Source organism: Platalea leucorodia, assembly GCF_965183815.1.
Source record: "Platalea leucorodia genome assembly, chromosome: 12".
In the NCBI taxonomy this organism is placed as follows: Eukaryota; Metazoa; Chordata; class Aves; order Pelecaniformes; family Threskiornithidae; genus Platalea; species Platalea leucorodia.
Window position 1 is genome coordinate 6,894,603 of NC_138834.1, and position 26,999 is coordinate 6,921,601.

Below are 26,999 nucleotides of genomic sequence, written 5' to 3' on the forward strand. Positions count from 1 at the left end.
GACTGGGACTTTTCTCCCATTGATATGCATGTGTAACTGCTATTAACTGTAATGGATGTTAAATGCATGCATGGAGGGGAAGATTGAAAACCCCTTCAGGAATTTCAGGGGGTGGCTTTTCTGGCTGGATAGAAAAACAGTGACTATAAACCAAGGTCCTGCTCCCGCTATCAATCTATGGGGCCAATCCAAAGTCTGCTGAAGTCTGTAGGGAGCTTCCCTTTGGCTTCGGTGAAAACTGGATCGCTCCCATGGGGCTGAATACCGGGAGAGTTTTGCACTGAGTGCCTGCAGGCTCAGGCTCACAACCGTCGCTGCTGAGCTTGTATCACGTAGTAACCATCCTTGCTGGAACGAGCCAGGGGACCGGGAGGCAGATATTGCTTTCAAATTTGCTCTTGGTGCTTGGTGGGTGTTTGTTTTTAAGGATGAAAAGTTTTACCACAATTGGGTTAGGTTTTGAGTTTGGGTTTTTTTTTGGTTTGGGTTCATTTTTTGTTTTGTTTTTTAATATATTTGTGTGCACTGTGCAATGTCTGTCTGGCTCCAGCATCCATTGAAAATTGGTCTGTTATTCCAGAATTTTTTTTTAACTCACAACCCCGGTGCTGGTTTGAAAAAAAAAAAAAAACACACTACTAAAGACAGGCATAAAATACTAAAAGACAGCACTTTATAAATCCCACCAAAGCTTTGTTCAGCTTCAGGCCATGCTAGCGACTTCACTGCATGGGAAATCCATACAGTCACTTTCCTTGAAGTCTGACTTCAGCTGCCTGAACTTTACAATGTGTTTCTTTGAATATTATTTATTAACTTACTTTTAGTATGAAGGATAGAAAGAAATATGTTGCTCCTAGCCCTGTTGGGTAATGACTCTGGCTTAGTAGTGTTATCCTGCCATAGATTGGTGAAGAAACCTATGCAGCCAGGCAGGTGCTATTGAAAAATAGCATTTCTACGGGCAAGATTGACTTCAGACTGTGCATAGTTAAGAAATTATCTCAAGCACTTTAGCTCTCATGTTTTCTGATATTTGAATGCTGCTGTGTTTTACTTTTCAGCATTTTTGCATTTTTGTTGCTGGCGATGTTTTGTTTTGGTTTTTTGGGTTTTTTTTGTTTTGTTTGTTTAGTGATGTTTTACAAACTCTTTAGTGTCCTTGAGGAGGGATGCTCAAAAAATAAAATACTACCTCTGCCACTCAACATTGAGCCAGTCTAGCTGGGGTGTTTTTTGCGTTCATGGTTTTCAAGGTAACGTTCATCTGAGATGATGGCTGCATACAGCTGCACACTGCACATGTTCTGGCTCCCTTGCGGGGAACGAGAAGAACCTGCAGAGAATTAGGTATGTAAAAGACTTCAGCATCTGATAATGGCTGTGAGCCCCAGCAGTAGGTATAACCTGTTTAAGAACTTGTTTTCATCCCGGATCCCATCCGGTAGACAGTCTCACACGAAAGGGCAGGCAGTCTAACCCATTCTCAAAGCACAGTGCTTCGTGACTGGAATCTTTTTAGCTGCTTGCTTTTCTGGTATGATAAAAATCTGTGCCTCGGAAGAAGGAGAGCTCGCTCTGTCTTATCTCCCTCCACTTAGGAAACCTCTGTCGCGCTCTGAACTCCTCAGTTCACCACTTCAGTAAATGGCCAGTACGTTCCTGCGTGATGAAAATTTGCACTGTGGGTATGAAGAGGCTGGGGGTTCCACCCAGCGCCGGAGGGCAAGTGATTAATTCTGCGTTTTTATCAGTACCTCTGAGCAGAATGTGGCCAGCGGTTCATACAAGTGGAATTAATTTCTGCTTAATTGAAAAACTGGTGTGGGGGGGAGGGAATTGGGTTACCTGGGGACTAGGGAACCGACTCACCCTGGGAAGTGCTGGTAGGACAATGCTCGTTAGTACAAGAGATGCCAGAAAAGAGAATTTGATCGTATCGTGTGTGTCCCTCCCAGGCAGTGCTGCAAAAGGGGAACTGAAGGATACAATCAGATTGGTTTTATTGCAAAGACTACAGTGAATTTCAGGGAGGGAGCCCTGCTTCCCAAGCCTGTTGTGATGATAATCCCAGCATTGTACTCCCAGGTCAGGTCCAAACAGCTTCAACTGAACTGGCACATTGGAAACGGCAGATTGTCTTTGCTGGTGGCACCAGTCCAAGCTGATAACAGGGCCCGACTTTGTTCATTGCCACAGGTGCTGAATTTTCTCTTTTGCATCCAGATAACTCAAGGCTACTTTTCCACTGTGCCTTACATCTCGTGGCTTGAACAAGTCCTTTCATTGTGCTGTCGGTGTGTGACAAGCGGATCTGCCTGCATGCTAAAGCCATGAGGGTTTTCTTATGGCTTGGAAGCCTGGTGGGAGCTCCACACACCACCAGGGAGCCAGCAGTATTCATCTAATGCAGACATTTCTGCTGGCCCAGTACAACCCCTGTGACTGTACAGAAAATCCTGCTTTTCAAAATTATTCCAACTATGACTTCTTTTTGAAGTTAAAACTGGGGTCAGAGATGCCCGTTAGCCAACCTAAGCCTGGCAGTGAAGATGAGCTTAACCCGGTGCAGCAGTGGGAACTGCTCCAGTGCTGGAATACGAGCCAATTCCTGGAGCTGTCTTGTCCCTTGGGCCTCGCTGTCTGTGGGCAGTTTCTGTTTTTCAGGCTATTCTCCTGGAAACAAGGCCGCTGTTCCCTCTGAAACCCTGAACTGTAGTATTTTGTGGCTGTGGATTTGCCCAGAGTTGACATTTACATGGGAACGTGAACAAGATCTGCTCAGGAGCTTCTCAATTACAGCCACGCAGATAAGTTTCTTCTCCTCAAAAGGAAGAGTCTTCTCCGCAGGGAACTCGGATGGGTTTGTCCGAAACCTTAACTCAGGGAGCAGGGCTTGAAGACTGTCATGGCAGAGCTGGAAGCAATTAGGCATTTGAAAGCACAATTGATTACAAAGGTTGACTCTATATTCCATAGCAGGTTGTTTTCCTCACTATTAATAAGCTCTAACCATTCCCTGTAATAGGTATAACCACAGCTTTATTCGATTTAAACATTGGAGAGCCCTAGCCAAGATGAAGTTCCAGAGTAGATCCTATAGTCCTAGCGATTCCCCAAGGATGTGTATTTACCCCTGCACAGACAAGGTATGTGGCTGACTGACCTCGTAAAGGAGAACACAGTGTAATGGAAAAAAACACAGCTGTGTTTATTCCAACAACTTGTCTCCCGGTGCACCAACTTCTGCCTCAATAAGTGACTGTCTGTGTTTCAGCGGCTGTGCTTTCTAGGCCTGCAGCAGTCTGGAAATACCACAAGTAAACAGACAGAGTCCTTCTAGCTCAGGTTCAGAGATGCATCTTAGACCGGGGAGGAAAAACAGTATCTGTCTTTTCTACTCTAGCTTCACTGTGAGCTTAAGGCAAAGAAAGCATTCGCAGGTATATAACTTGCTCCTCTTCTCCTGCCTGTGGCTCCCTGAAAGAAAGGAGGGAAGTACTGACAATTAATTCTTGCTCTCTCAAACAGGACCACTGTTTCTCTCCCAGGACTCTGCATATGCAGGTCATTTTCATGTGTGAAGGAATCTAGATTATGAAATCTAAACAGAAGTATGGACTGTGATTAGTATATAGAAGGAAATTAAATTGCAAATAAGCCCGAAAACTTATCTGTCCATTGAGCAACCAGACTAATAAGGGTTAATAAAAGCCAAAGATTAGACTTGCAAATTCAGTCTCTACACAACCAACCAGTTTTTCCAGGAAAAGAAAAGAAGTTGTTGTGAAGGTGACTTGCAAAATATGTCTAAATGTAATAAATATGCATGAGTACAGGGCTACTGACTGTAAAAGGATATGAGGTGACAGAAGGAAATCCAGGATCAAGTTTAAAAAGAAAAAAAATCTAACATCTAATTTAAGCTAGGCTGGATGCCAGTTCTCCCCAAGACTGAAGCCTGACTCCTTATTCACCATGACATGGTTTCCACTGTAATCTTCCCAATTTTTTTGTTCCATTTCTCCTGTAATAAGTACACTTCTGTACTTTTCCTGCTTACAGTTTTAATGTTCATGAATACTGTCATTCTTCAGAAGGATTTTAGCAAAGGCAAATGGGAACCAGGACTTGGTAGCTGATAAATCTCAGCCTGCAGCACTGCAATATTTGATAATCCCTGTAGCCTGAAATCCTAGTTTATCTGCAATCCTTCATATTCTGTCCAAGTGATGCACCGTCACAAAACCTTTATCTATCATGAAAACTGTTGAATGAAAAGGCACCCTCCTACCTGTTTAAGTAGAATGTATAATGATACAAAAGCAGCTGACCCCTATCTTGTCTCTCAACCTCAGCTGCTTTTCTGGCCAGTCTTGAGAACGCAATCATATGCAGATGCTGATCAAAGTACTCAAAAGCAGACCAGATGTTTAATGTAGACACTCCTCTCCAGCATCCCCAGAACCCAAACATACCGACATAGGGAGAAGTGGTATTTTTAATACATGTTATACTTGAGCACAAATGAGTTATGTTCATTTGTGAATTTTGTGAGGGCTTCATCGTTCTGCATTATGCGGCTTCTAATGTTAAGAGAGATTACCATTGACTAATTCAAATAATCCATTCCTGGATGTCTAGAGCTCCCATCAACCCCATGCAACATAAACAAAAATTAGGTAGTTACAGAAAAGCTCCTTAGAAGGTCACTGTAAACCATCTTTCCTGACAGCATATTGACAATACAATTATTATCATATTGTAGTGCCCTTCACCAGAGATACTCACCCAGAGTACCTCTACAAGCGTTATTCAGTGTGAATGTTTCCTCTCCACCCTCAGCCTGGGACTGAGCAGTTATTATTATACCTCTTTTTAAGCAAAAGGCACTACGGTTGAGGGAAGCTGAGAACTCCACTCAGGATCACACAGAAAGGCAGTGGTAAAACTAGATTTACAACATGGAGCTGAGTCAGACTCTTCTAAACCGCACTCTCCCCATACCAACTATTTAGCTATGCTATGAAGTTAAAATCACTAGCGTTCTTGGGAAGAAAGGGCTTCTTTTAATCCCTCAACTAATTTCTCTGTTTGTGTGTGTATATGTGTATATATATATATATATGTATGTGCGTATGTTTGCATGTGCAGATTTACAGTCTGGTTTAACACAAGGGTGTAACTCTGTCTTTTTGATGGGCATGTGCAAATATGGTATATGATAGCGTGTTGGCATGGCAACTATCTACTGGTTTTAAATAACGAGGTCAGGCTGGAGTGGCTGTGCAACCCCATGTCACCGCTAAGGGGTACAGCTGCTTATTCAGCTGTGCTCCCAGCAGAGCACCCCACACAAGGAGGAGTTCGGCACACACCACAGCAACAGGCAGGTGCGTTGACGTGGGTGAGTGGACACATGCCCGTATCGCTAGTCACCTGCTCCCCACCCTACGCAAGCTCAGCTCAGCTTCCTGCTGCACAAACATCTCGCTCCTGCCTGCCTCTGAATACACTCAGTTTGCATCACGGTTGTACAATAGCTTTGCACTAAGCAGCCAGAAGGCTGGGAAGCCTTCCTCTAGCAGCATCACGTTGCTGGTCTTTATTACCTGTGGATAATGAGGACAGAGGGGGCCTTTGGAGGGGTGAGAGGCACGGAGAGCTGAGTTTAGTTATAGGACAAAAGAACAACCATACAGCTGCCATGTCTTCATTCAGTTCTGCCAGGAACTACTGGGTCACTTCCTGAACGTAACATCATTACGTTTTAATAGCATCACATCAGAGATGGATTCAGTTCACTATATATTGATTTTTTTCCGAGTTAGATCAAAAATGTCAACTACAAAGGACAATGACCACATGGCCATTCCCTACCCTCCTCCTTTGGCTCACGTGCTGGTTCTGGATCTCTCTCTGGTGTTACACACACGGAAACAAGCACGCCGACGATCCCTTAGCTATAAAAGCAGGCCGGGAAGGTGGTGCACGCCTAGAGATGGATATGACTTAGGCTATGTTAACACAATTAATTGTTTCCAGGCATAATTGTCTTTATCAGCTATGCTAACATCAGTAGTAATTGGGGAGCCACTGCTCCAAAGCGTTACTGCAGAGCGCTTAGTAAAGTGTTGGTGACTTCATAAATCAGAACAAAATTTAGCTATAATGTTTTAATTGATGCAGAGCTTTTGCTGCATTACATTTCAAAAGTATTTAAATTCACCATAAAACATATCTTTGACAGATCATTTCTTGACCTTCACTCTTGAAGAAGAAAGTGCTTAAGACGGACGAAAAGACCCAGCACCAAAGCTTGGCAAGATACAATTTTTAGCTATTTTTAACCTAAATAGGTATTCAGCCTAGGCTTGAGAACAATAACGCAGCCACTCTTTTGAGATTTACCGTAGCCAAGTCCCAACCTGGTAAGGAAGTGCGAGTTAAATAATTCTACTGATTTTCCTTCCTCATTTACAGCTGTGCAGTTATAAACAAAAGGAGAGCAAGAGTGCCTGCACCACTTCCAGGCGGGAGCCCTGTAACCAGCGGGGTCTGGTGGCGAGGCGCAGGCCCAGAGCTCAGCTGCCCACGCCCGGCAGGGCGTAGGACGCAGCCGCTCCCCGTGCCGGCCTGCCAGATGGAAGCCCAGCCGTCCCAGCGAGCCCGCGGGCCTCTCGGCTCGCCCAACGGCCGCCGTCCCTCGGGCCGGCGAGGGCCTCGAGCAGCGGGCCGGCGCCGCATGGCCGAGGCGGGCAAAGCACGCTGTGCCAGCGGCCCCGCGGGCCGGCGCTGAGGCGCGGTGTCCTCGGGCACCGCCGCCCGGCCTCCCCCGGCGGGCGGCCTTCCCCGGGCCGGGCACCGCCGCCCCGGGACCCTTCTCCTGCCCTGCCTCGGGCCCGGAGGCCTGGTGCGCTGTGACCCCGTGGTGGGCTTCGTCCAACACAGCCAGCCCCAGACAGGCGCCCCGAAGCCCCCCAGCCTGCCCCTCTCCCCACGGCCCGGCTCGCCCCGGTCGCCCCCTCAGGCCACCGCGGCCTCAACCCCCGCCGGCCGCCCCTGGGCACCCCCCGCCCCCAGCCCCCTTTGGTACCGTCCGCCCCCGCGAACCCCCGTGCCGCCCCCCCCGCCGCCCAGCCCCGTTGGTACGCCCCGCCCCGCACGCTGCCGGCCCGCCCCCCCAGCAGGGGGCGCCGAGGGCGGTGCCCACCCCGGGCCGGGGCGACACCGCCGCGGCACTTCCGGTTGGCGGCGGCGGGAGCGGGAGCGGGAGCGGGGCCGGGGCCGGGGCCGGGGGGAGCCGGGCCGCGCCGCGCCGCGCCGGGATGGCGCTGGACGTGCGGCGCCTGGAGGCGCTGAGCCTGCAGGAGCTCAGCGCGCTGCTGGACGACGAGGAGCAGCTACAGGACATGGCCCGCGAGATGGAAGAGGTGAGGGGCGACCGCGCAGCCCCGCGCCCGGGCCGCGGCCTCCCCTCGGGCCGCCACCCCTCCCCCACCTCAGCCCGCCGGGGCGCTGCCCGCGGGGCCCCGCCGCTCGGCGCTCGCTGTCCCGCCGCCTCCGTTACCATTTGCTATTTGGGGGGTGCTAATGACCGCCTGCCCCCTCGCCCCCGGCGCAGGTGACTCCCTCCCCCCGGCCCTGCTCGGCGGTCACGGCTCCGCCATGGAGCGGCCGGTAACTACGGAGCCCCCGTGCTGCGGGAAGCGCTGCCTGCCCCTCTCCCTCCCCCTCTCCCTCCCGGCCTTTTGTTCGCTGGCCCTCGGGAAAGGGGTGCCTGTGCCCGGGCACTTCCCCCGAGCGCTGGGTGCCAGAGGAGGGGGGCTGAGGGCTCGCCGTGCTGAAAATGCTCGGTTTGTACTAAATTGGGAGACACTGACGGACCGGAGGTGGGATCAGTTTTTCCGTTAATACAGCCCTTGTTTTGTGCCTTGGCCATGATGAAGGATTTTGTCAGGGTGAAGTCGGTGCTATTTGTGGTCTCGATCTCAGCGCAACTTTAATTCAAAACAATATGAAAGAGATTTCTGTGTGCCTGCGTTGGTATGCTGGGCGCAGTGGAGGCTGTCAGGCTTTCTGGTGCTTTTTTTGCCTATTTGAAATGTCTTTGTCAGTGTATCAGACTCTAAGCCGTGCTTTTGGATCTATGCTTATTAAAAGAAAATAGAAGCCTGTTTTCTTCCTGCTGCTGTGGCTGTCTTTTACTGGTTTTTCTATATGCCAGTGGACCCTGAGTATTACTGTTCTGATATGAGACTGTTCCAGGTTTATTTGACCACAAATACTCCAAAAGCCTCTAACTGTGTAGTTAACAACAAATAAGATGAAACCATTTATATGAAAATTTTAAAAGAAAGAAAAGTGCTGTACTTCTCTGGGTCTTGGTGTTTTTTTTTATTAGAGGACAAAAGCCCCAAGAAAAAAAAAGTGGCAATATATTCTTGAGAAAGAAGCTTAGTTTATTAAGTAAAATCAATTATAATTGCTTTCCCTCAAACTAAGATTCCTGCCCTTTTGGTGCTTCTGACGAAATTGTTCTGGGTCACCTCAAACCAAATTATCAAAGTATCACAGATGAAGAGGCCCACTGAAGGTTGAGGCCGAGATAATAAGGTGTCCTAAGGAATTTACTTGCTGCATTATGCAACAATTTGTATTTTGAACTTTGGGTAAATAGATTTGTGAGAGGGGGGCAGGCATAATTGCTTTTCATATGAGCTTATGTCTTGAGAACTTAAACTGCTGAAGAAACAGATACTGCTGTGATAAGTAAAACATGCAGAGATCTTAGAGGCGCTGTGGTTTACCGAGGGGCAGGAGTACCCTTCTATATCAAGACTAAATATTTAAGGAAAGTCAACAGATTATAACAGGCTTAACTTTGTGAAGATGTAAATGGGTGCAGTATTGCTGGTTTCAGCGTCACCTCTGACAAGGTACATCAGCAAAAGGCCTGGCTCAGTGGGCTTTTTTTTTTTTATATTTATTTGTCAATACACACTTAAGACTGTAGGTCAGAAGTGACAGAAAACCTCATGACCGTAGTAGAAAAGCTTCTCTCTCACTGCAGAACCAGACCACATTCTCAATTTGACCCTCCGGTTTCCCTCTTTTGTTGGCAACAGAAGGCTTTTAAATTGTAGAGTAAAGTTCTCCAGGCCTGAGGGAATATTTTGTGGTGTTTGGAAAGTGTGGCTAGGTTTGAAGGTATTCAAGCTGTGTGGAAATATGGCTATACTAATGTCTGGTATAATCCTCTCTTACTGTGTGTGGAGGCTTTTACTAGAGTCTGTTCAACTAGAAATGCATTTACCCACCTTGGAAGGAACTGGTTATGCTCGAATACTTCTTTCTGTTTCTGTTTTTGCCGTCACTGAATTGTTTACTGCTTGAGTTTGTGCTATTGGGTCCTGATTTTTCGCTGTGAAGTATGTGGCAGGAAGAGGCAGAGGGAAATCCTGAACGCTAAGGAGGAACCACGGTGACTTCATTGCTACTTGTGTAGGTATTCGGTTGTCACTCCGTATGTATCTAGATTGTAGCGTAATTCCAAAGTCCTTAGATTCGTAATTTCATTGTGGCATGCCAATTGAATCATGATTCCTGAGTCACTTCTCTGAGGTCACTTGTATTTTTAGTGGCAAAGTTGGCTGAAGCTGATTATTCCGTAATTGAAAAAACCTTTGTTCTCCTTGTTGCAGGGGAAACCCAGCTCAAAAACCAGTGTTTTTTTCCACAAAGAGGAGGATTTGGAAAACCACTTGGCTTTCTTGCTAATAGCTAAAAATAGGCACTTTCCAGCCTTAAAGGGAATGTATTCCTGTGAAGCATTTGAGCAGGATTTGTGTATGTCATTGTGGGTATGTGTGTGTGTGTATATATATATTTTTTTTTTATATATATATATATATATATCTCTAAATCTGTATGTGTGTGCTCATGCGCACGTTCATGTTTTGCTGGGGTAATGTGCCTATACAGTGTCCTTCACGCTGTATCCCCAGGTATGTGAAAATGTGGCATCAAAGAGCTAAGCTGCTGCTTTTTCCTTCTGTAAGATTGTTTTTGAAGCCTCTGGGCTTGTAGCGCTTGAACAACGAACATCTTGTCTGATAGAAAGAGGAAGGAAGCCAATTGTCTGGTACTGCTAGTCTTTTAAAATTGAGGAGGGTTTTTTTTTTTAATAATCCTTTGAGGTTAATCTCTGTAGTACATCTACAGTATTCATCTTTATGAAATAAAAGTACATTGTTTCTAAAAGTCAATCTCGGCGTGATAACTCTAAACAGCATAGATGAGAGAATTTGTGACCTAAGACTCGTGGTAGCTCGATGAATTTCTCACGTGAAAATGAGTTTTCTTTTTAGCTACTAGAACATCACTTCAGTAACAGTGCAACATTGTGTTACTGACCACTAAAGTTCTACTGCCAAAGATTATTTGCTCTTCCAGACCTTAATTATATGAAGTCAAGAAGTCAGAAATGCATTGCCTTCCTCTCATCCCAGGATTTCAGAGTACCCTGGCAAGCACAGAAGGGGTTTTCAAGTGTAGTCCGTTTCTCAAAAGCCGTTTGAAAAGATCGGGCAGCGTAGAAAGTCCATGTTAAAACTCTGTGAATGCATGCCCAGATTTCTTGGATTCCCACTCCTGTCCTAAAACCACATTGTGCAAGTGGTTATGTTCTTGTTTGCCAAACATGAAATTTAGTTGCAAAGTTAGGAATTAGACTTGGTGACAACTATAGATTTTTCTTTTCTGGCTAAGCATCAAATGAGTAACCTGCCTGTGTCTGATGAGTGCAATTGAATTGCAGTTCTGGGTGTCTTTTTCCTCTGGACTAAACATTTAGGAATCGCAACTTACCTTTTAACCTTTATTTTGTCATTTTTAAAGCTAGTATGTATGTAATCAGAAGCCCTAAATTTAGCAAAGCTAATTACTTTGGAATATGCGTTAATATTTATTACCAAACAGATGTTGTTAGGTGTATTATCATTCACCAGTACGTAATGAAAAGCAGTCTTAAATCTTCTTCTGTAAAAGAAGTCTCTATTCTCCTACTCTGCACCTGTCAGCTCCTGTTTCAGGGATTAATTTGACACTCCAAATGTGCATCGTTATACTTCCGCAGTGTGCCTGCATATTTTATTCCTAATTACAAGTATGTGGAAGTGAAAGAGACGATGTGGGAATGATAAAGAGTAGAGCAAGACCAGAGAAACCTAAACCTAACGTGGATACATGCTATGTATAAAGCAATTAAAATGGTGCTACTTAAAACTTCCTTTTATTTATAGCTCCGTAAGAGACTTGTTCTTGAAAGCACTGAGAGACTACTTGCTGTGGTGCTTGCCAAGGCAAGCTTATAATTATAGCAGCGCTTGATGGACTTTGTGGGTAGTTGGGATTTCAGTTGCTCAGACTGCATCTCAGGAGGCATCTGGTCTGGAATTGTTCTGGGAACGTGCTTTTGGATGAACAGGAGCGACACTGCTCAGAGACATTTTGCACAAGTAACTCTTGCTGCAAACCATTATTTTGGAGTAAATGATAAACAAAAATGTTGCAAAGCTAGTACTAGCTTCTGCTTTAATTTTATCCAGTATTTTTCTTCCTTTTTTAAAAGTGGGATGAAACGAAGCTGCGGTTGATGAAAGTAGTAGAGTCTCAATTCCCAAAGTAGTTGCTGCTGCCTGTTCTTGGAGTAAATGATCATTAAATAAGTCCTTGAGTAAAATTATTCAAATTATTTCTGTTAAAAAAACCTTACTTTTTAAGCACCTTGAGTTTTGAAGTGCTGCATAAACCATGATTTTTGTCTTTAATAACCTTTGTGTGTCCATGGCTTCATTTTCTTGCAGCGCGCACAATTTGATTTGAGTGGTCTACTCAGCGGTGAGCAATCCTTCTGCCATTAAAATCCCTTTATAAGCAGCTCAGTATCATTGCCCCATTTGTCCCATTCAGAATTCATAGTGAGAGCTTAGCAGTTAAAAAAAAAAAAAAAAAAAGCCGTATGTTCTTTTTAATATTGTCATTATGTCTTGTGATTCTGACTGGTATTTCTCATCTGTTTTCAGATTAATGTTTCCTGCCTGTTGAAATGCTTATGACCTCAATAGTCGTGTTAGCAATTCGGCTGGAGTCGCATGCTGTTTGCTTATTTCTCTTAATAACTTTTTTTCATTGCACTTCCAGTAGGCAGGTGAACATCTGATGCAGTAGCAATTCCCTGCTAATACACAGTTTTGTCACACAACACGTCCGACAACAAAATAACTTCTGCTGGATATATTCCTTGCTTGGCTGTTGTCTTGGGCTTGTGGGAAGCTGTGAATGGGTGCTGAAAGCATGCTTTGTGGTGCATTGATAGTCTTAATAGACTGGTCATGCTGTACTGGGTCTTTGACCCTTGGATGATTTTGCAACTGTTTTTTTTGTTTGTTTTAAATTAGTCAACGTTTTTTTGAAAGTTTTTCTATAGGGCTTTTTAGGCTAACTTCAGAGTGTTTGCTTTTCTGATTCCTTGAATTAACTTCTAAATGCAGTGGAAGAGTTGTAGAAAAGTTTATTGCGCGGATCTTAACATCAGTGCCAGAGATTATTCTGGTTCGTAAAATCGTGACTGTATTCAAGTTGCGTTGCTTTAGGATTACATTTGTTCTATTTGTTGTGAAATAGAATTTACTCGTTGCATAGACTTCAAGCTTTTTTCAGTGACGTGAAGCATTTAAATGTCCTGAAGAGGTGGATGGGTCTTCACCAGCTCTTCGTTAAGTTTCATTAAATGTCATTCCGAAGCTTACCTTGTATTTGAGGAACTGGTTCTTCTCATGGTTTTGAGTAAGATTCAATTTGAGTTTCTCATCTCTTCAACTGTCCATTTTTTAAAGAAATTTGACACGGACTAATGCTGAAAGTGAAGACTTCAAGAGTGGCACTTGAATTGATCATTAAACATCAATCATGTTTTTTGTTCAACTTCTGTAGAAAAAAATGTGCCCTTTTAAGAAGTGCTATAATATGGAAAAAGTTGAGTCATTAAGTCTTGTGTAATTTCAAGCATGGTAACTTCAAGTGCGATTACGAATACCTTAACTTTTTCGGTTTTAAACCAAGGACTTTTGCTTAAGTTTAGAGTAGTCCATAATTGCTAGATATCAGATGCCAAGGACAGGAAAGGATGTCACTCTGCGTTAGATGTAGGTAGATCATAATATAGATTTTTTTTTTTTTCTTATTTTTACAAGTCAGGTACATCGTGTCATGCTGATATTTATTCATGTTTACACATTTGAAATTATTTAAAAGTAAAGTTATTCAGAAAATCATTGTAGAAAGTTAGGCATTTGCTTCCTCCTTCCCCTCCCTAGTCCTGTTGAGAGACATGATGGTACTTGAGGCAGGAGAGTTACTTAAAAGTAGTGTTTAAAAACACCACAAAAGCCTCATCTGACTTAAGGAAGCTTTTTCTGTTATTCTGTCTGTTTACCTGGAGTTCTTCCTTCTCCTCTTTATTATATATAATTTCAGTAAAAGGTTCCTTTTCCTGGGATTTGTGTTCTTGAAAGGTTTATAGGTTTGTGTCCCCTGGCTTTTTTCTCCCTAGAGGAAACGTGCACGTTCTTCATCCTGAAGAAAGACCAAAGTTCACTCATAAAACTGGTCTTCCCAGACTGACCGCGCAACTGCTTTGAAATGAGAATATCAGCCTTGCAAACAGTGACAATACAATCACCACAGCAAATTGAAGTTGCTTGAAGGAAGTAGTTTGCTCATTAAAATGGTGAAAGAGGAGAGGCACCAGAAACCATGAATCTTTTTGCACGCAATATTCTTTGGCTGGCAGTTCAGAAGACAGGTAGTTAACAAAACTTATGGTGATGGCAGGTGATTTGGTAAGAAGCTGGATGCCAGTAATTAAGCTGTTAAATCGTGTGTATTTTAGTTCCCTTCATAATTGTTAGAAAAAGTGTAAAATAGGGGGACTTAGGCTTTCTGAAAGCAACAGTCTTAACAGCATTGGATCATATGAGAAGAAACAAATGGAAGCAAGCAGTTTAAATTATTTTGCATCGGATTCAAAAGTGAGAAGAAAGGATTTTCTTTTTATTCTTGGAAAGGATTCAAGTTGAACGCAAGCATAGGGCTGGAAGCTTGTTTAGGCTTGATGTGAGAATCTCGAGAAGACAAAACAGTATCGCAAGTACAGTTTCTCCAATTTACACAGTTTGGAATAGAATTTTATTTGGATTGATGTAGAATTTAGGACTCAGTGTTGTCCTTGACTTGATTTTTTTTTTTTTTTTAAAGTGGTTTAGGATTAACAGGGTGTAAGAGAGTAAAACTTTGGTATTTGAAGAGCGGTATCTGGGGCCAGAGATATGTTTAAGTAACATTGAGCCGATTTTGAATTTAGATTAAAGCAGTGTATAAATATTTCAAAAGGAAGTAGTTGCTTTTAAAGACACTGTTGCTACACTTGGAAAATATTTTCATCTGATGCACCTAGTCAAGTGCTCAGACTGCCAAGAACACCTGAATTCTGATCCTGCCCTTTTCTGGGGCTTTTAAATGGCTCGTTTGGGTTTCCTCTTCTGTTTCTGAGGTGTGGCTCTCCTATATCCACCCATCAGTGTGAAAGGAAGAAAGCACTGTACTCTTCGTGTTTGCGCTGAATTCAGTGCAACTGTCCATAAATAAGATCTGTTGTAGCTAAACAGGGATGATGTGGGCTGGAAGGGGCGTATTAATGTAGGAGGTCACAAAAAGCGTACCAAATGTTTCGTTGATTTTGAAGGCAGCTTAATAGAATCAGTCTGTTGTGCCATGGGAAAACTGTCCCACTTGTTGATTCTGACTGAAAATCTGAAATAAGTTCCCTTGTTTTTTTCCCCGAAGCTCATGAAGATAAAATCACGTACGTGTGTGTGTGTGTGCATCTGAGCAAACTCAGAATCTTGCCGAATCTTGGTTTTCTGAGAGTTGTCATTTGTTCTTTAGGAACAATGACTTCGGGCTAGGATATGTTAAGCAGAAGGATTACACTGAGAAACAAGCTTTTGGCATTAATCCAGGATTGATTTAACATAGTTGGGGAAGAATATTCTGGGGAAGAATATTCTGGAGAAGGCACTGTAATGATGCAGTCCTAGGTTTTTGCATTTTAATAAGATGAAGGATGACATTACTCTGCAGTCTTGTTGCATGTTACTGCTGGGATTCAAAGATTTATTTTTTTTTAAGAATAACTGTTGCTTTATCTGTCAGTGCTCATCACGGGGGAATGGTAAGGGTGGTGCATGAGGTGGGAATGAAGAAGCATCTACATTAAATAATGAGTAAAAGTTCATACAAAACACCTTCGGGTAGCAGGGCGTGAATGTAAAAATCTGATCTCACAAAGCTGTGACAGCCAGCAGGTCAGACCTCACATAAATTTGTGACAAGACTTAGAAGAAACTTGGGTGACATAAACGGCGCTCCTCTGCCACTTAGCAGAAATGCCTAAGTGAGTGCCCAGAGTTGTCTCTACGCAGTAACCACTGCCGTGCCGCCGAGGTGAAACCTGCCTCTAGCAGCGCGGCTGGAACCCCGTTCTGATCGGGCAAAAGCCGTTCTGCCTGCGGGAGGGTTCACGGGCACCTCTGCCCCCGCTCAGAGGAGAGGGGGGGTTCTTAGGAGTCCGTACCCACAACACAAACTCTTCAGGTAATTATTATTCCCGGTTTGGAGGAGAAAACTCTTTAATGAGCTCTCTGCTGCATGTGGAAAAAAAGGTGCAGGAAAGTGACTTCAGGTCAGTATTAATTCCTGTTCAGAAGTGATTCATTCACAGGTGCTCATAGCTGAAAGAAGAGCTCCTTAGTCTCAGGGCAACTCCGCTGAAGGTCTTTCCCCCATGAGCTTCAACAGTCCGTTGTCATTTTAGATTATTTCAACATGCTGTTTGCGGCATAGACCTTCTTATTCCTTCTAGATGATACGCTAGTAAAACAGCGTGTTAGTTGTGCAGTAAAAATACAGTTTGTGAGAAAGGATTTCGTGTAGCAGAAAAAACAGATTATGGGAAAAGAGCGCAATAGCTGAAGCTGGCCGTACCCACCAAAACAGTAGACGTTCCCAGTGTTCATAAAAAGTGCAAAAGTATTGTTATTAGTTGCAGGTCCAATACCATAGTACTAATTTCTACAGAGAGCTTACTTTTGTTGTTTATTTAGAAGTTTTGAAATTCTCATATTGTCTAAATAACCGTTAGGCTTGCTTAATTTTTTCACCATCGTTTCACGCACCTTTTTTTTTTTTTCCCCAGGCCCAAAATGTTCAACACAGCAAGGACATGACTCTCGCCAGCAACCGCAGTCTGGCAGAAGGCAATCTTTTGTACCAGCCAAAGTTGGAGTCTTTGAAATCAAATTTGACTGAAAAATATCAAGAGCTGCAAGTTCTTTTTGAAGCATACCAGATAAAGAAAACAAAACTAGGTAACATTTTGTGTTGACGATTATGATTTGCTGTTTTCTAAGTGAATGTGTATCTGTTGCACTTTTTGTTTGTTTGTTTTTGATGTCTCATTTTCAGCTGTGTGAATTAGGGTACAAAATGAAATGTCATTCTCGTGTTGTTCTGAAATAGATCATGCTTTTCATGATTTATTAGGTATCTGTTACACCTAGTAACTCTGTGGCTACCTACCTGTTGTTGCCCTGCCGTTCTCTAAATGATCATTTACCTTGCTAAAAAGCAAAACATAATTTGAATTTTCAGTGATTAATCATAAATCCAATGGACTATTGCATTTAACTTTCTCATTTCATACTGAACTATGAAGTATTGTACGTCTGATACTGCACTTGCTGAAGTGCTTTGTCTTTCGATATTATAAATATATCATTGTAATTAAATTTCAGCTTTAGCAGTCTGATAATATTCCTAAACTACTTAATACATTTTCTTACTGTAGATCATCCTGTCTAGAAAAATGGAGTACGGTAGCTGTACGTATGTGCCTTAGAAATTTTTACGCTTGCTGAGGCTGTATAGCTTCAGTTAGAAGTCACTTTGAGCCAGCTGTCGTTTACTTTTCTCCTTGTGCCATTACAGACAGACAATCCAGTAACGCTTCGCTGGAGACGCTGTTAGCGCTGCTTCAGACAGAGGGGGCTAAGATTGAGGAAGACACAGAGGTAATGACAGTACACTTCGATTCTGCCAATAACACCCATTACCGAAGACTTTGAATGTACATAGCTGCAGTATAGTGTTGAACATGTAATGGACTAAAGGGATATTTTTAAGATTATGGTCTGGTCTTTGCTTTGAACTTCAATGAACAGTTTCAGCGAGAATTTTTTTATCTGAGTAATTTTTTTACTCTTTCATCTTTGAAGTTTAAGAGAGAAAACGGCCCTTTTCAGAAAAGAAAGCCAAACTGTCTTAGTTCCTTGGCATTGCCTTCAAACTCATAGTGTATAAATGTGGAATATTTTTTTTTAATGGCGTTTGCCTGGTATATTTATTAATCCATTACAAATGTCAATTAGTAACCTAATGAAAAACTGCGCCTGCACTGTTTTTTCTCCAGCATTGCTGGTGAAATATTCCGTTATGATTTCAGCGTATCTGTCTAGGTGCCAGTAGTCACCACTCGCTGTGATACAAGGGCTTGACGGGTGGTCTGTTTTCAGAATAATGGAATTGTTTGGTTTCGTTTGCTCATTTGCCTGTAGAACATTCTACATAGCATGTTAGCATCAGGGGAAGGAGCTGCTTATTGGCCCTGAGTTGTGATCACAAAAAGAAATTCCCAGGACAAGTTGAATTTTGTGATTATATGTATGGTCACCCCTCTTAATTATTAAACATCATTTACCCAAAGCCACAAGTAAGCGTGAACATTAAACCTGGCTTAGCAGTAATCTGCCTCTCCGTACTGAGGCTTGCAGAGTTCTCAGTGTTTCTGTTGGCACTGCAGGCAGTACTGAGCTGTATTTCAGCTTAGCTGGCAATCTGGAAAGCTGTTGAACTTGATTTGTTCCCATCTCTGATGATCAAGGGAACGTTCAGAGCTGGATTCAGATGTTCTTACTGCTGTTGCTTTAGTATAAATTTAAGCAAAAATGATACTTAACTCCCAATGCTTCTGAGTAATAGCTAATTCAAAATTCTGCTCAGAATTCTTAGTATGCCCGTCATCTTCCATATGCAAGCTGGAAAATCACAGGCAAAATTATGCTATTTATAGGATATAAGCCATTTAGATTCTCTTGCAGTATGCTGTTTTCTAAGAGATTGTTCCGTATTTGACAGAATATGGCAGAAAAATTTCTTGATGGTGAAATACCACTGGATTCCTTCATTGATGAGTACCAGAGCAAGCGTAAACTGGCTCACCTGCGACGTGTGAAAATTGAGAAGCTCCAAGAAATGGTGCTGAAGGGACAGAGACTTCCGCAGGTTCAGCCGCAGGCTCAGCCAAGAGCGCCTGAGACAACACCAGCACCTCAAGATTCCTACACTTCGGATGCAAACACTCCTCCTTCAGTTGTGCCCCGACGAATACCACCCCCTCCACCTTCTTCAGTCCCAGCAGGATGCTTTCCTACTCCTTTTACTGCAGCCATGAGTTCAGGACCAGCTCTTTCTTATCCAGGTGCTCCGTATCCTCCTCTCCCCCCTCGACCAGGAGTTCAGGCTGCAAGTCAAATGCCACAGCCAGGATACCCATCTCAGTTTGTACCACAGTATCCTCCAGCTCTTCCCCAAAGACCACCTCGCCTTCCACCACATCCTGGCTTTATCCTCCAGTGAATATCTTGGTGCGCCTAACTTATGTATTGGTGCTTATATTTCCTTTTTCTTCCCGTCAGAGACTTAACGTAGGCAATGGAAAGCCTCTGTTTTTTGCACAATGGAGTACAAAATCCGAGCTGTGGCACAGAGGTTTGCAATTGCATTTGGTAAATGTGATTGTTTTTGTTTTCAAATATCAGTGACAACAAGGTTTTTCTAGGCAGGTGGTAGGGTCTAAATTTTGTAAATCCGTCAAATTGTGAAACAACGTACAGTGGATTTCCTGACATTACAAATTGAATCATGCTCTGAATTCTTTAGTGATGGTAAATCAGCATCCTCTTCTGTTCTGATGTATTCCCGTCGCAGCTGGATGTATGTGTGGCAAACTGGGAGCTGTTTGTCTCTCTAAAGAATTCTCTATCAGTGCCAGTGTTTGGATAGTAACAACTGTATCTGAATGCTGGGCAAAGAGTTGCAATGGACCGCATCAGCATCCTTTGCAGTGTGCCCAGACAACGGCATTTGTGGCCAGGTGCACAATGTTTTTAGAGCTCGCTGAGCTGAAACTCTTGTCAGAAAATGTTCTATGGCTTTTAGACCGTAAAAGTTACAAGAGTTTCATGTCTACATTTCACTTGTTACCTTAAGACTTTTCATAATAAAAGTACACGCTCCTCCCACTCCTAAATAGCTTGATATCCTGAAAGTCCTGGTCTCTTGAAATTAAACTAAACTGTTTGTAGAGCCAGTTTAGAGTTTTATAGAAGCTTTACCAGGCATTTTTATTTCCTTGCCTGTTAAGACTCTTTCTTACAATTTTTTTTTAAATTATTTTCCACACCTTGGATACAGAAGTGATTTTTTTACACAGGTGCTTAGCTTTTGATATCATGCGATTCCAGGAATCTAGGCAGGGTGCTTTCTTAATCAAATACTGGGTTTTCACATCATGTACTTGCCCACTTGAGGCTCCGCAATTTCATTTTATCCCTCAAACTCAGTCTCTCGCTTGACAGAACTATTTTTAACTTTCCCATTTCCTTTAGTTTTGCAGTTTTTGGCATGCGTATCTATCTGGAATTCGCAGTTAACGTTTCTCTGCAAGCAGGCAAAACAGAAAAGCTTTTTGAACTCCATGGTGGCTGTTTGCATCTTACATAATCCGTTCTTGACTTCTTATGCCACTGGAGGGGGAGGCTTTTAGGGGAGCTCAGATTTCATTCTCAGGGTGACTCCTGAAGCCTAAGGTGCAGACGCAGGCTGATATTTTACTCTAGCATTGGGGGAGGCAAATCTTAACACTTGTCGCTTGTGCAGAACGTGTCCATAAATTTATTATCAATTTCTCACATCCACAAACAACTTTGAACTAATTCATGGTAATTTAAGAAACTCACAGTCCAGAAAGTGTCATAGCCCCTGCATTATTTCCAAACGTTTTCATATCGTTATCCTGGAATGCACTACATTGTTTGGAAGTCTGTACTACAAACAGCATCAGTCAAAATAGAACAGCTATTTTTTTTCTTTACGTAAGACCCTTGACTGTCCCTCGATCATTTCCTCTGGAGTGTGGTGGTTGCTAGCAAATACTAATCTGAAATTAAGCTCATAACAGGAAGCTCTCTATTCTGAAAATATGGTTATTTGGCTTGTTTTGCCTTCTGAAGACAAAGGGCAGAAGGTTGGTCAGTCTTACTGGCATCTGAACCAATTCCCCAGTGTAAGTCTGGAAAGTTTCTATAGATGGGGGATTTTGTGAAGCAACGTGCATTGGATTTGTTTGCAAAGTGTGTTTTTTCTGTAATCTAGTGATGGTACAGGATGTGTTGGTTTGTTTTTTTTTTAAATAGTGTAATATCTTTTCTTGGTATTATTTTCTCACTGAAGCTTCGTATAAGCATGGTTAATTATGACTCCTTTCAAAGTAATTTTGCTGTGCTATTAGTGCTGGTATTTGGAGGGCAGCTGTGGTATCTGAATGCTAAACATAAGGCTGCTGTAGAAATGATTTGTGTCCTAGAAAGATTTAAAGTGGGTGGGGGCTACCAGGGTGGTGACTGAGTACAGAAATCCGTACTTTGAGCCTGCTACACAAAAACTAAAACACTCGCAAATTAGTTTTGCTAACATTTAATAAAAACAACCAGGTATATTTTACACTTATCAAGTGCCAACTTTTTTGCCGAGGGCTGAAAATCCTCAGAAGTGATGGAAGTGATAGATAAGTGTATTGTGAATTTGCACTGCATTTTATGTATCTAACTTTATTGGTGGTAGTAGTCCAAAAATATTTTTACTACTTGTTAAATTTTCTGTCTTTTGGTAACTTTTGTGATAACTTGACCTTTCAGGGATACTTTATCTAAAAACAAACTCTTGTGCAAACTAAATACAAACAAAGCTAATGCAATTTTTCTGTCTGAAAGCAAAACAATGCATTATTGCGTATGCATGTGGCTCATGTGCCTTAGGATCACTACTTGTGATTGTAATACTAGGATATTAGCATTTTTATCATTTGAATGGCCATTGCTTAACTCTAATTTAAGGGCTCTTCAAGAGCACATTCTTCTACGAAAAAACTCACCCTCATACTTCAGAAGAAACAAAGGCTGTATCTGCTATTTGTAAGCGTATAGTTGCCTTCACTGATGGATAAGTTTGAACGTAGATAATGTAACTAATGTGATGTTTCAGTTATAGCGATCTCGTAACTGAAATCCAGCTGCTCATGGAAAACGTTTTGCCATTAATTGCGTGTGTGTGCGCACAAACTGTAAATATATACTTGACTGCTGGTGATGTTTAAGGGTAAAGGAGAAGGATGGCTGTGGAAAGCTGTTTAAATCCTTTCAGAAACAAGTGTTAGGAAACACTAACCTGAATGCATGGGGCGAGAGATGGGTCAGTGCTTTCGACCCGTTGCCCTTCGACAGCTTCTCCTGTTCTGTTATAGCTAATAAATAAATTCTGCTATGGCTAGGATGTTTAGAATCATACTAATTTGCACTGTTTATAAGATAGTGAGATTAAAATGCCATAGGCAAGCTGAGACTTGAGAGGGGGTGGCTCAGTATGCTTGCCGAAATATATATATTATTATGTTGTCTTGAGGATTTTTAATGTCTGCTGCAAATAGCATATACTTCCCCAAAGCAATTGGAGTGGAGAGAAATCTTTTAAATACAATGTGTCACACGGCTTTAGAGTGTTGGTAGCGCTGAAAATGCTCTCGTTGGATGGCATTTACTTTTGCCAGTCTTTTGTATGCAGTTTTGTAAGTTATGACTAATTCAGTTGTATCTGGTTAGGTTGGTTGATGGATGATCAGCACTGAACGGTTCGAACTCAAGGATGAGTTTCACTGCACTTCAGTGCTGTCTCCTGGAGGAAGCGGAGTCGGTTGTTCTAGCACAGCAGATCCACACAGGTCACCTTTGTACCGGTGGCCCTGGAGGGACGATAGAGAACATAAGCTTCACGTGATGCCCGGAGGCAGAGCCCTGGGCACAGTCCCGTCATGGGTAACCAGCACGTTTAGTGCCCCAACTTCCACAACCTCAGTCTCGACCTCTTCTGGGACTTCTCTGCCCTCTCAAACTGGAATAACGACTTAGATACAGAGCTCAAATCGACAATTCCTTTAGCCTGAATATAGAGCTACTTGGCAAACATTGGGTTCTGAGGAGGTAGAGTCGTCCTGCACCTGAACAGTTCCTCTGTGTAATCCTGGACAGTCTGATAAAGGGGCAATTTTATATGCCTAGCAAGTTGTGAAGCGTACAGTGGATTTGTTTGCATAATAAGTCTTTCTGTAATCTACTGTGGTCTGATTTTAAATAAAATAGCGTATCTCTCTTGGTGTCGTGTTCCTGTTGTGGCTTCATTTAATCACGGTGGAGTTATGTTTATGTTTTTCAATACTAGCGGTGGTTTTTATGTAGCAACATAAAAACAGTTGTAGGTGAATGTAGAACATAAATTTGCAAGAAGATAGCTTCAATTACTCATAGTAAATCTGTTGGCCGTGTTTTTAGTGACTGGATATAGCGAGTCCATTTTCTATGTAGCTGATACAGGATAGGTATGCTCGGAGTCGATGCTGCGTGGCGTAATCGTGGCCAGGAGGTAGGCGGGCTGTCTGGCCAGGTAGAACCCTTTTGCTTTCGTTTCCTACGATTAGCTGGAATAGTGGAAGTGTTCAGAGTCTTCACCTGAAGAAGCTGAAGGAAGTGGGAAAGCCATTTTTACTTGTTAAAAGAAGAAAAACTTCGATTTCAGCCAAGACGTGTTAAGACAAATGAGTCAACCAAAGTTATTTAGGAGTATGATATGAGTCAGAGGGCAGAAAAGACCTGATACCGTTTTCTGTGGTATCTGTTGCTTCAGTAGCAATGTGAAATCGAAGTCCTACTGCAGAATGATTGATAATATGTGGAAGAAAATCCCGTTTTTTTTTTCAATTGTTTCTTGATAGCGTTCCGTTTGCGGTGGCCACGGAGCTTTGATAACCTTCTGCTGATGCAGAAATAGGGAAGTACAGCTGAGGAAAACTTGCTGTGCTGACTCAGTGCAGGTAGGCGAGGGAAGGGGATGGTGTTATGTAAAGCTGCAGTTCTTTAACTCGGCTCTTCTAAGAATTTGCAGCAACGCCCGTGTTTTGCAGCTTGAAGAAGGCGCGTGCAACACTTCAAGAAGTGCCTGCTCCGAAATCGGGGTTTGGGTGGCCCTTCCCCGTGGCTCGCGTGCACCAGGGGATCGTCCTGGGTGGGATCGTTCCCTGCGCGAAGGAGAGGTAACCCGGTACGGTCGGACCTTGCTAGGCGGGAGGCTCCCGTGTCCGTTGTGTAACGGGTAACCAAAAAAGCAAAGTAACACAGAAAAGGCAAGTGGTGCGTCGGTGATACGCTGGCAGCATTTCACGCAGTCTTGACTTGCCCCTTCTCTCTGGAAGCCGGCTTCAGAGGCCGTGCCAGCCTACGCGGATCCTTCACGAGCACTTGTTCCTGTAATTTGAGTCCTCTTCTGGTTGTGTATTAATCAACCCTCATACAGATCTTTTACAGGTATGCCTGTTCACCTCTCTGAGACTTTGTCTCCAGAAACAAGACACGTGTTGCTTTGAGTTCTTTTGAGAGATTTTTACGTCAACTGAAGCTTTAGAGAAGCCTTATTGAGACTGGTGCCCCAGCTGCCCTCTTGGCCCTCAAGCAGGCTGTCCCTGGGCAGCCTCTGGTGGGCTCTCCACCCCAACTGAAGCCAAATCTCCATTTTTCTCCCTACCCGCAGGACGAAGCGCAGGCTGCTGAGGCTGGAAGCCTTGCTAGCGCATACCGGGAACCCTGGATCCTGCTGTAAGCTAAAGGCTGTCTCTTAGTACTTCTTATTATCTCCAACCTGTTCAAGGGTGCTTTTTCTGCACTCTTGTAGATGATGAGTAGGAATTATTTTTTCCTTCAAAGCTAAAAACGTTTCATCACATAAGCTCATCGCACACCTTGCTACATGCCCTTAAAGTTGCACATTATTCTAGTTTGCTCCGGATGGGCTAATTTCTGAGAGATTCATTAGTCTTGAAAGAAGCTGGCCGCATCCCGTGGAGGATGGGAGGTGACAAAGTGGCTGCAGATCTCAGCACTGGAAGGAGACCGCCTGGTTGAGGAGAAAATGCTGATTGCGGAGAACTGTGGAAATGTAATAATGTCCTTTGGGCTGCTGTGCGTATGCGGTGTCTCACGCTACCAGACGCGATAGATGGTTTTTAAGGGGAATACATACCTTCTTTGGATTTTTCTGTTTTGATTTAAACTTGCATACCTATGAGGTATCCATTAAATGATTGTATTAGCTGATATTTCTGTATTTCCCAAGTCATTTTTCTGATGGGGCTGTTCGGGAAATACTGTCACTAAAAATAGCTCTGCCCAGAGGCAGTAACTCGTGCCTCAGTCGCCACTGCCGGCAGGTTAGGCACAGAAGGGAAATGAAATGCCTTGCAAATGGGTGGATGCTGTTCACGGCTTTAATTAAGGGCTCTTAAAAACATACTTTTCAGAAGCTTTTTTTTACCTGGCTTCCTAGAGCATGTAACGGCAGTGTTTTTCTATTTGTGTGCTTGATTTCAATGGACTTTTTTTCCCCCAATGATCTAAGAGACACTTGTGTTTTGTAAACTTTGCTCTCTGTAGCAATGCTGTTCCTAACTGCAGCTGCTTTGTGTGCTCGTGTTCAAACTAATTTGTGGTTGCTGGAGATATGGCTGCTGAGGGAGCCGAAGGGTGGGGAAAGGAGGGCTTTGATAACAGGCTCTTTGAAAGCTGCTTCAAGAAAAATAAATTGACTCGACTAACCTTGGTGGAAGGGAGCAGAATGTAATATTTCACAACTTCCGCTTGGTTATTTTCCATTTCTTTTGTCACAGGTACGGAGTAAGATTTGTTCTCAGTAGCACATGAAGTTAACCATCTTCCTCTCTCCAGAGAGACAATAACGGTATTTAAAAGTCATTAGCAAATTGGATCCCGCACAGCAGGATGTCTGGATGGAGTCTCAAAATAAACCTGTGCATAGGCAGTTTGCAGTTGATTTTTTTTTTTTTTTGGTCTGCTACAAATAGCAAATACTTCCCAAAAAGCCTGGGAGTTAAGCAAATCTTAGCCTGGACAGTAAACTTCATTTTGGTATAAAAACTACTTTAGGCCACAGGTTACACTTTAAGTGGCCTTTGGAGCTTGTTTTTATTTTTGCTGATTTTTTTTTTGAGACTTTGTACGTGCTGGCCTGGGTTGTTTCACCTGCAGCCTCGGGAGGTATCGATTTAAGTAAATGATAGTGAACCAGCAGCGGGGTTGAACAAGTTACGGTTACCCACAGCATTGCTCTTAAAGCCACATTTTATTTTTGAATTCTTGAAATATAGCTGTGGCTAAACTTAAAATAGTGAGATTTAAAAGTTAGCATTCTTGATTAATCAGTATTTCCATTATGAAACGTAATGTTGTGAGTGATTAGGATGATGTCAGTCTCCCAGCAAATATATCTTTATCACCGTCTATAAATAGACCGCGAGCTACTGCGGAAAGCACTTCCTCGTACCGAGAGAAAAGGTTTCTGAAAGAAACGAAACTCAGAAGCACGGCGCTGGCCACGGTCCCTGCCGTATCGCAAGCGCCGTCGTCACTCGGTGTGGCAGCAGTCACCCGAGGGACACGGCTGCGCAGCCCGCTCCCAGCTCTCCCCCCGCTGCTGCAGATAAGAGGTTCTCCATAGCTTCGTGGCAAGGCTGAGAAGGATGTAAATCTTTGGGCTGGAGGCGATCTCGACATAACTTGCAGGATTAGACCAGCTGCTTGCCTTGCCCAGTGACACCAGTATAAACACCACAGCCTGTTCGTGTGGAACGCACTTTATACAGACAATTGGCTGGGAAATGAGAATCGTCGCTTGCTACGCTGCCGGGAGTAGTTGCTCATAAAAAACTGTAAGGTCTGTTTCGTGACATGTAACCGTGCAACTCCTAAGTCATCATGAGCCTGCTACGTAACTAAAATAAATAATAAACTACCTCATAAATGTGTTTTCTTGAGATACAGCAACTCGTAATTCTAGTTAACTGCTTTATAGTCTGTTGTTAATCATAGGAACTGAGCCATGGTTTTTCCTATGGCTTGTATGAAATTTGACTGTAATCATTTGGTCGGGTGGGGTCACAAGGAATTGGATGAAAATGTTGATTCTAGGCTTTTTTCAAAGGAACCCTCACCAATCGCCTCTTAAATCCCAGGGAGCTGTGTGTGTCCTGTTGTGCATCCTCGCAGAGCTCCAAATGCTTCAGGCTTCCCGTTTCACTGACGCACCCAAGGGGCACCAAGAGGTGCACGGACGCTCGGCCCTGCCGATGCGCCCAGGTAAGCGCAGAATAAACCAAATCCGCGTTTCTTGCAGGTGTGTGCCAACGGTCCCGATATGCCGCTGCCAGGCTGCAGGCACCGGCTGCCCTGGCTGGAAGGCAGCACCGACCTTGCACCCACGCTGCTGTGGCTGGATTGCTTTTTATTTGATTAAGCTACTTACGTTCAGTAAGGCCGCCAGCCACCCTGGTCACCCCGAGAGCTGCTCGCGCTGGGCAGGGACTGGGTCCCGCCTTAGCGCTGCAGCCGCATCGATGGGGAGAACTGCAGCGATACAGACCTATA

The 26,999-nt window shown here is 43.5% G+C and overlaps 1 protein-coding gene across 4 annotated transcripts; it reads left to right on the plus strand.

Moving 5' to 3' along the window:
- The first annotated feature begins 7,271 nt into the window (after positions 1-7,271).
- On the plus strand, positions 7,272-26,685 carry VPS37B (VPS37B subunit of ESCRT-I). Of its 4 annotated transcripts, none has more exons than XM_082325331.1 (6): positions 7,272-7,433; positions 16,319-16,490; positions 17,110-17,192; positions 18,316-24,158; positions 24,338-26,289; positions 26,588-26,684. In XM_082325331.1, the coding sequence occupies exons 1-4, from the start codon at positions 7,329-7,331 to the stop codon at positions 18,814-18,816; spliced, it is 861 nt and encodes a 286-aa protein (XP_082181457.1). In that variant the 5' UTR covers positions 7,272-7,328; the 3' UTR covers positions 18,817-24,158; positions 24,338-26,289; positions 26,588-26,684. The 4 variants fall into 4 exon arrangements, with proteins under 4 accessions (XP_082181457.1, XP_082181458.1, XP_082181456.1 ...); XM_082325332.1 differs by having other exon boundaries at positions 18,316-23,870; positions 24,094-26,289; XM_082325330.1 differs by having other exon boundaries at positions 18,316-24,498; positions 25,226-26,289; positions 26,588-26,683.
- Positions 26,686-26,999: the final 314 nt, after the last annotated feature.